The 12,875-nt window shown below is 48.8% G+C and overlaps 2 protein-coding genes across 3 annotated transcripts; both read right to left on the bottom strand.

Moving 5' to 3' along the window:
* Window positions 1–346: 346 nt before the first annotated feature.
* On the bottom strand, window positions 347–5,397 carry LOC120685748 (chromophore lyase CRL, chloroplastic-like). Of its 2 annotated transcripts, none has more exons than XM_039967831.1 (9): window positions 5,081–5,397; window positions 4,825–4,874; window positions 3,747–3,807; window positions 3,632–3,667; window positions 3,002–3,052; window positions 2,197–2,289; window positions 1,217–1,321; window positions 978–1,073; window positions 347–878 (listed from the first exon to the last, which is right to left on the bottom strand). In XM_039967831.1, exons 1-9 carry the CDS (start codon window positions 5,249–5,251, stop codon window positions 735–737), a joined length of 807 nt encoding a protein of 268 aa, XP_039823765.1. In that variant the 5' UTR covers window positions 5,252–5,397; the 3' UTR covers window positions 347–734. The 2 variants fall into 2 exon arrangements, with proteins under 2 accessions (XP_039823765.1, XP_039823766.1); XM_039967832.1 differs by having other exon boundaries at window positions 978–1,070; window positions 5,081–5,391.
* A 2,165-nt stretch (window positions 5,398–7,562) lies between these two features.
* LOC120685000 (putative anthocyanidin reductase) lies at window positions 7,563–7,994 on the bottom strand. The gene is made up of 2 exons (XM_039966852.1): window positions 7,973–7,994; window positions 7,563–7,874 (listed from the first exon to the last, which is right to left on the bottom strand). The coding sequence occupies exon 2, from the start codon at window positions 7,848–7,850 to the stop codon at window positions 7,563–7,565; it is 288 nt and encodes a 95-aa protein (XP_039822786.1). The 5' UTR covers window positions 7,851–7,874; window positions 7,973–7,994.
* Between the last annotated feature and the right edge of the window lie 4,881 nt (window positions 7,995–12,875).

Genomic DNA, 12,875 nt, shown 5'->3' with positions numbered 1-12,875 from the left:
CAAAGTGATCTAAAAATAATAATATTTATAATACCAATTAAGTATCATTAGATTCGTTGTTAGCTATATTTTCATAATATACCTATTTAATGTCATAAATTTTTGTGTTTCTCTCTATAATTTTGGTCAAACTTTGAGATAATTTGACTCCAAAATTTTTGGAATGACTTATAATTTGGAACAAAAGGAGTAGTAGGGATACGAACAGCTTTGGTGCCAAGCACATGTGACTGCAAGTCCCGCTGGATGTTAAATACAATGCTAAACTCCAGACAAGAATGCAGTATGACAACAAGACAGACTTCAAAGAACCAAATTGCATGGTCTCCAAGAAAGAATTAACCACTGATAAATTGCCATTGGCTTGTAATAGCTGAGTTACTGTCCATCAAACGCTTTCAAGGCGAGTTTTTGCCAACCACCATGCTAGGGTTCCAAAGAATTCCACCTACTACATCATAACTCATGATAATGCTAGTGTCAGAATAAACCATCTCAGCATCTGACGTAATGCGATTAGGATTAGAACATCCTTTTGGAGCGTTGCAAGATACGCCATCTGATAGAATGCCATTTGGTCATCTTGAACTATGACATCCCTCGCCATACTGACCATGGGCCAGCATACGCACAGGATGGTTGGTCAAAAAAGAATGCATTAGAACTCATTACAATATATACATACATGCTATTCACTTATTGCTTTCCTACAAAACAAATTTAGGGTTCAGGCTCTACTGGTCATCAATTACATATGCTTTATCCAGTTTCTTCTCAAGTGACAAAGGAGCGGAGAAATTTAATGGCGAGAACATGTCATCATATTTGGATTTGGGAGCGGGCTTGAACTCGTAAGGGCCAGCTTTGGTTCCCCAAACCTGAGAGTAAGTGAGTACATTGTGAGAAAAAAGATTCTTCTGCTCAAACTTGGCAAGCCAACTGGAACACTAGTGTGAAGCATATTAAAAAAAAATCACCTGGTTTCCTTCATCATTAAAACCTTTGTCCCAGATATGTACTTCACCATTCTTGTGGATGGACAAATCCGATGTACAATATGATGCACCACTCTGCTAAAATACCAGCGTTGAGATGGGAACAAGCGAAAAATTACAAAAAAGGATTACCAGTGGCAGGTTTTGATTTATTAAATTACAAATTATTCTGTCAGAAACAGAACTGAATATGCTGAGTGAGAGGAGAGCAAGTAGCTTACCCAATTGTTGGGAAAACCTTCAGGTGGGGTGGATCCTTCGTATAAGCAGCGTTTTCCACGTCCACATTGTGACAAGTGTATGGTGGTCAGACGCTCTGCGATATCCTGAATACCAGATGCAAACTTAAATGTTAGGCGGTATGTAAGCTTATATTTAGGCTTAATAGCATTAACAGCACTTTGTGCAAAGAAAGATCAGCATCACAAATTATATACAGTTTAAGATATGAATAAACTATGCGAAGCTATAATGATCCATTCATGATTCCATATGGAGTTACATAGTGGATGTGAGTACAGATATACATGCACAACCTACTATGTAATGGTTTACAGTTAAATACATAGCTTCAAAATATATAATACAATTAAGTGGTTATACCACATCATTTGAAGGGTGTCAATGCTTTTTCCGTGCGGTACTAGGTCCTGATCCTAGTGGTACACTTCCATATCCAAAATACCCAAGGCTGAGAATGAATTGTAAAAATAAGAAATTGTGAAATCCTGACTTGTAAATATCACTCATAGTGAAAACCCATTGAACTACCCTATATCATCTTTAGTCCGGTAACAGATGGGACCCCGAACCCCACCCCTTGATAATACAAGTGCTGAAGTGCATATCTATTTTCTGTGGGTTTATTTGTTCACTCATTGGCAGTTCCATCTGGTCCTTAACTCCCTGTACCCACATTAATATGCACAGGGGGACGGGCAAATATATTGGACTTGTCTAATTTTTTGTATAATATTTCCTTTCTTTCAATTGAAGCTGTCCATTAAAAGTTTCAAGACAACAACAGTCCATACATTCTGAAAACAAGATTGTGTTAGAATGATCAGTAAGTACATTGTACTTGTCTAATTGTTGTATAATATCTCCTTCCTTTAAATTGCAGCTGTTCATCAAGAGTTTAAGACAGCAGCAGTCCATACATTCTGAAAAGTAAGATTGTGTTCAGACAGACATGACTTACCGCAATTACTTCTTCTGGCTGTGGTCTCTGATCCTTTGGACGGTCACAGAAATTCTTGTATTCTTCAGCATCCCTAATTGCGTAGGAACTCAACTGTCCATTGAATACAATTTAAGATGTTATTTAGTCAGCTTTGCCTGCAGAATTGATTTAAACTATTATCCTTCAATCAGCATTTTTAGAAGCAGAGACATGTATGAATCAAAGTGGCATTGCTACAACCAAAATTTTAGATCCTTTGTTAACGCCATATAATAAAAGTAATGGTGCTATCCTCGCAAAAAAAAAATTAATGGTGCTATTCTCGCAAAAAAAAAAGTAATGGTGCTAAACATTATTAGATTCACTTAATCACTTAACGGTTATTAAACAACAACAAGAAAGAAATTTATTCTTAGATGAAAAAAACACTGTAGAAAATGTGTGACTTTAATTAGACCCTTTTATGCTTCCTGCTATGGGCAGGTTACATGAAAGTATGAAACCAAGCTTTTTGGGCTATCAAGTTTACCTTACCACTTGTGTTTTGAACGTGTAACTGTGGAAATGAACTCAAGTGACATCATGTGCGATGGCTCTCTTTGTAGCTGAATATAGGAGATCCCATTTACTCAGATTGTCTCATTTTTTACCAAGTCAAGGAAGAGGAGGGAAAACTGAATACTGCTAGTAAACTATGGGAATTATTATTATGGATGAATTGTTCAGTACATCAATTTCACGACATTGCAGGATCTCAGAGGAAGTATGTTATATATTCTATACACCCAATAATTTAAAACAGGTATGTCAATTCTGTGCTCACCTCAACATCACATTTCATCTCCTTTGGACAGGGCTTTACCATGTAGAATCTCTGGAGGGAGCAGCAATTATCATTATTTTGTACATATGGTAAGCACATAAGACATTGTAAATCTAGAAAGGACACAGAGTAGCACAGATTCAAATTTAATCTGAATACTATCCTATCTACAGGCATTTGAAGCACACCTTCTTGCAGAGTAGTGGAACCATATTCTCAATACTCCAAACTAATGGCATCATCAGATCATCCACAGTTACCAGACAAAAGCAATACATAATTGCAAGAATATAGCATGCAAAATGGCTAAGCAAGTTTAAATCTAGTTAGGTTTATCTGGAAGAAAGGATTTAAAAGAAACAATAAACAGTTATATAGGTGTACTGAATGTTCATCAAAATAGTGTATGGGTAAAACAAAACTCTTGATCAGGTGATCACATAATACTCTTATGCGTGTGCAATGTCAGATAATATAATATCATCTTGTTTAAACTATATTGGTTAGCATAAGATTATATAAGTTTGTGCAAGAACAATTAAGGAATTATAGAAAATAATACCTTACATATGAATTGGTAAGGGCAAGGAGAAATATATAAGCGATTAGTACAGTTTTGGAGTTACTTACTTGTCTAAAAGGCTTTTCTGGAGTTCTCCAAAATGCCTGGAAAGCAAAGCATGGAATTCAAATAACCTAAATGGGCACTGTAATGAGGAAGAATGTATAGAGATAAGGATCATACTTGCTCAAAATAAAGTACTCTAGAACCATCCACCATCTCAGTTGCAGGGCATGTGAGCATTCTGAAAATAAAAGAAGACTGATCGTTTACACAGGATGCTTAAAAACAAACTTATCCCATACCCGAAAAAGGAGAGTTGAAAGCATTTCAAACAACTGAAAATCCACATGATAATGCATGATAATGGTTGTGTAATAAAAAAATTGCATCATAAGTGCAGATAAACCACAGTTTTTCTGTGTCATAAGTGCAGAGTCACTTATACCATTTACTCACATCCAAGCAAAATATTCACTAATCCCATAATGATTATCAGTGATAATAAGCAACAACAGAAGATCAGGAAGAGCAAACATTTACAAGGATGAAGTTAGGAGAAAACAATAACAGGTTAGTGTAACCATTCAGTCACTAATCCATGAATTCAGACCAAAAAAAGTTTATCTTTCATTTCTCTCTTTTTAATAAATACGGATCATTTAAGAACATATAGTTTAATAAACAACTTGCTAAGGTGCTAGTACAAGAGGACATATCTTCACGTGTATATCCTAATAGCCATCCAACAAGAGTACAAAACAACAGGTCCATTAACCATCAAAGGTTCGTCGGGTCCATTACCCATCAATGATACATCACTAAACTGATACCACTAGATTAACAAAACAAATTTATGTACCCAACAAACTAAAAAGATCGAATCAAAACAGTTTGCAGTGTTCAGACCAACTGTGTTAACCAAGTATAGCATTTTCAAATCATCTTAGTGGTATCCAGCAACTTGTCAAAATCAGTCATCCATCATCACCAAAGCTAATATCACAAACCTCCAGAAATCCATGGCCAGCAACAATTAGGCTTATCAACAATGTGAATTACAATGACCAACACGGCCTTTACGTGGAAGAACCGGCCATTGTGCTTGTGCATATACCTCCCTCCCAGAACAAGGCTACGATTAGTTAAAATAGATACCACCATAGTACCAGAACCAAGACAAAAACCCCGATCAAATGGACAGTGGAAACACTAGTGTGCGAAGAAAGAATGCAGTGCCTGTGTAGCACACATGTCCGACCTCAAGTTGAAGTAGTTGTCAGGATCCTTCCTCGCCTGCTCCCTCGAGAACTGCACACCGAACCAACAGACACGCGAACCAGTCAAGTGCCAGCACGAACCAATAAACGCATCAGGACACAAACATTCCAATCTCCTCCATTCGAAATTGGGCGAAAAAAGGACGGAATTTTTTCCGAACGAATTCTCAGTTCGGCCGCATCGGAGTCCCCCGGGAACCGAACGATTCTCCATGGAGGGCCGCGCGGTGGGCTCACCTTCTCGCCGGAGAGCGCGTCGGCGACGGCGCGCGCGTGGTCCCACCTGGTGGTGGAGCGGCGCAGGCGGCGGAGCAGCAGGACGCCGCCGACGACCACGAGCGCCTTCAGCACCGCGCCCCGCACCGCACCGCCGCCGCCGCCGCCAGTGTCCTCCTCGCCGGAGCCCATCGCCGGGGGCCCTTCCACGGCGGACTCGCGAGGCCCAGCCGAGACGGGCGGGGTGGGTCTCCGGGTTTGGGGTGGGGGGCTAGGACCGGAGGAGGAAGAGGAGCCCGAAGTGGGAATTCACGGTTTTTGCAGGGGGTCAAGGGTGATTTGGGGAAATGGGGATGTTTTTTCTGTGGACTGTGGACGGCCTTGGTTCAGAAAAAGGCGGAGAAATTCTCAAATTCCTGTGTGTGCCCTTTTCAGCTTTGTTTCTTTGAGCATTGTCAGCTGCATCAGGGTTTTTCTAGGATGACACTTCGAGAGAGAAGTGGTAATTGGCAACATTGGCTCCTCTATTTTTTGCTAAGATATATTTATAAAAAACTTTCGAATTGGCGGATGAATAGACATTTGTATTTTTTTAACGAACCGCACAAGACAGTGCGAGTTTCTATTAATATAGCAGAAAAATACAAAACTACAGTCCTGGGAGACCATATGCAGAAAAAAAAGAAAAGAAACGAAAAAAGAAAAAACACCCGGTTGGATTGGGACATCAGCACGGGGAACTCCACAGCTCGATCTCCCGAGGAACACCACACCTCAACTCTCACCCGGTCGGATTGGGGCATCAACACGGGTGAACACTCAAAAGTGCAGAGCCACGGCGGCCGAGTAAGCCAAGTTGCCACGACAACCAACCTCCTCCTACCTAGGAAGTCGCCGTCGAAACACGATCCCGCGTCGATAAGAAGTCAAGAAAAACAAACCGCACCACGCCGAGAAGGCCACCGCTATGCAGGACCTGCCGCCGTAGTGCCGCTGCCCCAGCAAACACCATCTGAATCAGTGAAAACCATCGAATCCGGACCTCTCGCAGGCTGTCTCGCCTTCACCACCGCGAAGACACAACGCACGGGGGCCTCGCCACACCCGCCGCTAGACCTCCTCCTCGCTCTCGTCGCCATGCAGAAGACACCGCACGTGGGGGCCTCGCCACGTCCGCCACAGTACTCCATGTCGCGGATCCGTTCCTTAAGTCGCCATCAGGATGATGAATGGTGTTGCCCCGTGTTTCAAGATCCCCATCAAACAGCCAAACCGTGCCCGCCGAACGACCGCATCTCGTTGCGCCACCCACGCAACAGCCTCCGCCGCCATACTAGCAAGCCAAGTTGTCGCTTGCACCATCTTTCGACGATGTACCACACCGGAGTTGCCGAGCAAAGCTGAGCAGCCCGCCGCAGTCCGCTGCAAGCCAAGCTGTCCCACGATGATGGTGCCGCAAGCACCGCCTTCCGACGTCGTCCCACGCCGCACTGACAATTGCCAAGCAATGTCAACTGCCGCAGTCCGCTGCAAACAGCCAGATCCAACCAGTGTTTTCCTTACCGATCGGTAACCGCCGGTTACCGCCGATTTTTACCGATACCGCTACTAGGCGGCAACCCATACCGGCGGTAAATTTCGAAAAATTTCGCCCGAATTTAAAATTTTCAAAAATATTTGAAATAAAAAAAGAAAAAATATGGTAAGAAAGTAGAGATGACATACATCATTCTAATATAGAACATGTTCAAATATTTGACTGTTTGGGCACTCAAAAAAATAAAAAAAACTTTCGGACCAGTAATCCCGAGCGGTATCCTCTAATCCCGAGCGGTATTCGGCGTTTTCCGAGAGGAAATCGGCGCGTTTGGACCGGAAACCACTGCATTGTGAGTATTTCTTGATTTTACATTGATTTTTAGATGTTTGTTGTGTAGCTATATTCAAAAACATGTGTTCATATTAGCTATATGGATCCATTTGTTCATGGTAGTTGGATGTTAATTTGTTCATTTTAGCTATATGTATATATGTGTGTTCATATTTCAAATATGTACATATATTTTCATTTGTTCATTTGGACCGGAAACCACTACTATGTATTATATATATTGACGATGATGGTTTGTGAGGACTATAGTTGTGATGATTTGCATGGACTATTGTTGTGATGATCTATATGAACTATGGATGTGAATTTCTATTTTTATGGATATGAACTTCTATTCTATGTATGTGTAAATGTTATATAATTGTTTGATATATACCATCAGTAATGATATTTACAAAATTACGGTGAAATGCTGCCAAAATTTTTAATTTTCCAAAGTCATACGGTGTTTACCGGTTAAAAACGACGGTTACCGGTCGGTAAACATCGATTACCGGTCGGTAAACAACGGTTACCGGTTTTTTGAATTTGAATTGTCATTTCGAGCGGTTTCTAGCAGTTTTCGGCGATTTACCGCCGGTTTACCGATACCGCTAGTTGGCGAAAATCGCTTTACTGTCGGTAAGGTGAACCCTGCCTCCTGGCGACGGCCTCCGCCTCGGCGGCGAAGATCTCGGCGCGGCAGACGTCGCGCACGTGCACCAGCGGCACCGACCCGGAGGCCCTCTCGATGCCCTTGAGCACCTTGAGCTCCGCCTCATCGCCGGACAGCAGGGACAGGATGGCGGGGACGGTGGTGTACACCTGCCGGTCGGGCGCCTCGCCGACGGTGACGGACGGGCACAGGGTCACCAGGCTCATGCCGTGCTCCGCCGCGAACCTCGACGACGCCTTCTCCATGAGCACCTTGGACACCGGGTACGCCTGTTGTGTTATCACGAGCCATCATCATCAGCAAACTAAATGGATGGAACATTCAGGGCGCTTTTCAGATCGAACTGACGACGATGAACAATACGTACCCAGAGGCCAGTCCGTTTGGCCGAGAGGCAGTGGCGGAGCCAGGAATTTGCGGCTGGGTATGCCAAATTTCTGGCTCTGCCACTGGATGCTGCTGTGCTATAAAAGGGGCGCCGCCCGTCCTGTCGGCCGCTGCGGCGGCGCCGGCTGCACCTGGCTGCAGGCCGCCGGTGGCTGGCTCCTTCATGCTGGGAGCCGTAGGGGGCTGGTGGTCGGTCGGAGTTGGGCTTGGGCAGGTCGCCGCCTCGCCAGACGCCGAACGTCGGGCGGGGGCCGGGGAGGACGCGACGTGACTCGCAGTCGCAGGAGCAGGACGTGAGCCCGGCGGCGAGCCGCGAGCGTCGATTAACAGGGGCGGGCGGCGGGGGTTGAGGGGAAGCAACAGGCAGGCAGCAGCGACGGGATCAGACGGGACGGAGGAAATCTTGAATACTACACTGATAAGTGGATGGATGTGGATCTAGGGTGTTCCTCTTACCTTTACCTTGCTGAGTTGCTGGCTTGCTTGAATTGAAGGGCCGAGGGTGCAGGGAGGGTGGAGCACAGGAGCAGTACTCGTCGGCGCCGTTGGCCGCTGGCCCGCCGGCCGGCTGGTGCCCCCTCCTTCTCGCTGCTGCTGCCTGCTGGGGCGGCGTCGCGGCGAGGGGCCTGCCCGGCTGCCCCTGCCGCCGGACAGGCGGAGGCCGGATCGGTGTGTCGCATTCCGACCAAAACGAGTTATCCTTCACCTGACGGAAGATCGGGCACCCCCATTCATATCAAGTGGTAATCAGAGACTCAGGTATTACCGTCAGGCTTACCCTAGTATAGTTTGTTCCATCGTCCTATAACTCCAGAAAATTGCCATACAAAAAAAAAATTCCGCTGTCCTAGAACCCTTGTTTAGCCTTTGCAATTTCGTTTTCAGACTCGCTTTGTTCAGTTTGTGTCCGTGGTCAAGTCGTGTTGCTGGTTTAGGGTTTGTCTTCGTCGTAGTTCAACCGCACCGTCGCTGTGTTTTTGTTTCCGCCGCTATCCCATCCACCATTACCCAGATCCCAAGTCGATCCACCCCATTAATCGACTTGCCCTCGCTAGCCACCTTGTGTGAACTCTCGCCGCGCCAGCCCTAGATAGGTTGCGAGCCGCCTTGTGCCTTTCGCCTTGCACCGCAGCCCCCTTGGATTCATCTGGCGATTACCCATTGCGCATACCAGGGAGAATTTGTGCCCTAGCCGCTGCTGATCTATCTGCCGAGTTGTGCCTTCAAAAAAACATAACTTGAGATACCTTCCATAAAACAGGCATAACTTTTCGCTCGGTTCTCCGTTTTGGCTGAAATTTTTACAGGAGCTTGGCAATGAAAAGTTGCACATACGATTCACCCAACCCTTTCCTACGTGGGGGGCGGGGGGGGGGGCTTTCCCTTTTATAGTCCAAGGTGGGGCCCCCCATTTACATTTATCTAGCGCTGTGTCTTGGCACCATCGGGTTGCGATTCGTCCTTGTCAGTCGTCGGGGCCCACTCGGTCGGTTGGGAGTGGGCAGGCTTGATCCTAGAGATATTCTGGGCAAGGGATGATCCTGGCGATCGTCTTGGGCGATGTGTTCCCCCGGTGCTGTCCCATCTTAGCTCAGTCGGGACGGCGTGACCGCTTGGTGGGTCACTCGAGGGTCTCCTCCGGTCTTGTCCGCCGGAGCCTATGTTCCTTGTCTGCGGGGCTATCCCACGCCTCCCTTGCGTAGCTCTTGTCAGCCGGACGGCGCTCCTGGTGAGGGGTGTCTTACCGAGGTCTGGCCGGAGGCGTCCGGTCACACTTGCTGGCATAATGAGATGGCGCGCAGAGGCAACCATCATTACGGCGAGGGGAGGAAGCGTCTGTGGACACCCCCTCCCGTTGTGTCACGGGGCCCGTGTAAGTGGCGCTGTCCCCTTGTCAGGGGGTCCTGCTGGCTAACCTCTTGCCAGAAGATAAGGAGAGTCGGCATCCTGGGGCCTGCACGGGGCCTATCTTGGCTGGCACACCTGTCAGGAGGTGCGGCATTCTTGGAGCGCACGTCCTGGGTCATCGGCATGGCTCTGACCTGGGGCGTCAGGTTGGCAGGCTGCCACCGGGCTGCCACGTGTCCCGGGAGGCTGGGCTCCCGGACTCGTTGCCTTAGAAGCGAAGGCAGCTTCCCGCGCCAGTTGGTGGGCCGTCACGTTTCATGGCCCGGCGAGCCTGCTGGGCTCCCGATCGTACGAGTCTGGCCCGCTAGGGATCCCGGGTTTATACCCCCGTCAGAGGCCCCCGAGCGGCTCCGTGATTTTTTAATGATCGTGGAGCCACTAGACTTGGCTTTGATGACTCCTGACCGGGGCATCCCATCCAACTGCCCGCGCCCTCAGCTTTCGGCGTGCACCAGTGACAGCGTGACGGGGTCTGGGACGCTGGCGCTGTAGAATCTCGAGGCCGGTCGTCGCGTCTTATCGCTGTACTACGGACGCCTCATTTTCCCCCGTTCGGGGCTGCCTCCCATTGGCGGGTCGTGCGGCGATCGTGCCCAAGTGGCGTGGCGGTTGTCTAGCGTGCTGGCGCCGTCCCGTCGGTATTCAAGAGGGGGTTCGGTTATGTGAGGGCCCTTGGTGTTCCCTGTTTTGGCTGACCCGCTGAGCGCTGGGGCCGTTTGCGCGCCGCGTTTGCCTATAAATAGAGGTACTGTGGATACATGGTTCCACACAAGAAAGCGGATCATGGAAATCCCTTTAGTAGTTCTCTTCCTCATACCCCACACCCGTCCTCCAGATGTGAGTGGGCACGGCTTATTTCTCTGGTGCTAGAAGAATGCTTGCGAACGGCGGGGGATCCTCCTCGGACACGCACGTACTATTGCGCTCCTTCCGCGAGTCGCGTGCCGGCACTGAGGAACCGAGGTGCCATGGGGCAAGATTAGGCTAGCCCGACCACTAGTCCCCTTTCCTAGGGGCGTGGTAAGCGACCATATCTTCCTTGTGGCTCCCTTGGTATTCCTCGGCACTGGCGCGGCCGGGGGCATGGTGCTGCAAGCAGAAGGTAGCGCTCTCGCAGCGCCTTACCTTGCGTCCGCTTCGGAGTCTTCCACGCCGTGGCCTCTCATGCTCCCCACCGCTGTAGGTCTTCTGGTGGAACAGGCCCCGGGGGACAGAGGTGGCGAAAACTCCAAAGGATACCCCGCGGGCTCTCTTGAGCATGTCCTCTGCCCCTCGCCCGGGATGATCGTTGCTTTTGTCTTCTGCAGCTGAGGGGCGAGGCCATAGCTGGAGAAGGCGTTCTTGTGCCGCCTTTCCACCTTTTTTCTTTTGGTTTCCTGCCTGAGGGATGTAGTGGATTTGATCCATTGTACTTGCTATTTCCTTGAGTCGAGGACAGCTAGCCTTTGTTCGTTGTAATGGCCCTTGGCCGATTGTTTTGACAAAAATGTTTTCGAAGTAAATTTGCTCCGTGCGATCAGACTTGGCATTGTTGTCCCTATTTTAACAGTCAGCAAACACGCACCGCCTCGGTGGAGGGTTGTTCTTGCCATGGGTGACGGTGTCAAAGGGAATCGTTGCCCTTGCTGTCGTTCTGCTTACTGCCCTCGGGCTCTACCGACCCGGGGGGTCGGTCGGGAATTGTCGGGCTTTGACTGTGCGTAACGAGTGATTGGCTCACAGGGCCCGGCCCGCCCTCCGCCTGGCGGGGGCGTGTTCGATGTCGTGCCGCTCCGGACTCCTTGCTGGTGGGCGGGGCCCACTAGGCCGAACACTCTGGCCTTTTAATACGCGAAGAGGAGGGGTTTTATCTTCTTCCTTGCTTGGCCTCGCCCCCTTTCCTCTGCCGCCTTTAGCATTCACTCCCTTTTCCGATTTTGCTCGCTGTCGCCTTCGCCTCGGCCTCTCTTCCCGTAATTCCGTTGGAGTCCCGTTGCGGCGATGTCATTGTGGAGGCCGTCTTCCTTGACCGAGACCCAACTCGAGAGGTTGGCCGCGGAGGGGGCGATTCCCCCAAGGAATGTGGCTCACTAGAGGGCGTCGCCGCCTGGGGAGGTCAGTCCCCATCCACGCCCCGATGAGGTGGTCACCTTCCGCATCTTTTATGCACGAGTCTCGGTCACCCCGCCCACCCCTTCCTGCTGGGTTTGCTGGAGGAGTGGAGAATCGGGTTGCATCACCTCAACCTCACCGGGATGTTGCACATTATGGGCTTCGTGATGGTGTGCGAGGCGTTCCTCGGGATAGATCCACATGTGGATCTATTCTTGGAGATGTTCGTTGGTCGTCCAGTTACGCTTAGGCGTGATGCTGGGGCTTCGCGTTCGGAGGCGGTGATTGCGCCCGTGGGTGGCTTCGGCTTGCAACGGAAACCTGGGAAGGCCTCATATCCCCGGTACACCCCCGTGGACAACAACCGGGGGTGGCATGATGAGTGGTTCTACATCCGGAACCCCTCCAGCAGAGAGGAGACATTACCGGTGTTCACCAGGAATGCCCCGGAGAAGCGGGAGAGTTGGACTTGGGGGGCTTCCCGGAGGCAGAAGAATCATGTGGAGATGATCGAGGAGGTGCTGAAAGGTTTGGTGGCCCATGGTCTTGATGGCGCCCGCGTCTTTGCCACCATCTTCCTTCGCAAAGTGCGCATTCTTTTTGCGTTGCGAGGGAAGATGTGGGATTATGAGCATGATGAGCCACGAGAGGAGCTGCAGGATCCCGGCAGTTCTGGGCCGTGGAGGTGGCTTGGTGGTATGATCGCGGGGGAGGGCCGCCGACCCATTGGTGGTCCGTCCCCTTTCTGGTAGGGTCGCCCCCAACCTGGTAAGTATCTGTCTTGCCTTCTATTTCCTGTTCCCTCCCGCCGTATCTCTTTTCTTGCCTATTTCATCATAGTTCGTGACTACAAGGCCTTGGCAAGCCCAAGTCTCTTCCCCATC

This window comes from Panicum virgatum, chromosome 8N (genome assembly GCF_016808335.1).
Source record: "Panicum virgatum strain AP13 chromosome 8N, P.virgatum_v5, whole genome shotgun sequence".
In the NCBI taxonomy this organism is placed as follows: Eukaryota; Viridiplantae; Streptophyta; class Magnoliopsida; order Poales; family Poaceae; genus Panicum; species Panicum virgatum.
Note: the sequence above shows the minus strand (reverse complement) of the source record. Positions and strands in the feature narration are given on the sequence as shown.

Excerpts from the sequence above, each read along its gene's own strand:
- LOC120685000 (XM_039966852.1), bottom strand. The coding sequence starts at position 7,850 with ATGGAGAAGGCGTCGTCGAGGTTCGCGGCGGAGCACGGCATGAGCCTG.
- LOC120685748 (XM_039967831.1), bottom strand. The coding sequence starts at position 5,251 with ATGGGCTCCGGCGAGGAGGACACTGGCGGCGGCGGCGGCGGTGCGGTG. Across the intron at positions 4,875-5,080 it reads ACGCGCTCTCCGGCGAGAAG|TTCTCGAGGGAGCAGGCGAG; the intron begins GTGAGCCCACCG and ends TTCGGTGTGCAG. Across the intron at positions 3,668-3,746 it reads GAGTACTTTATTTTGAGCAA|GCATTTTGGAGAACTCCAGA; the intron begins GTATGATCCTTA and ends TTTGCTTTCCAG.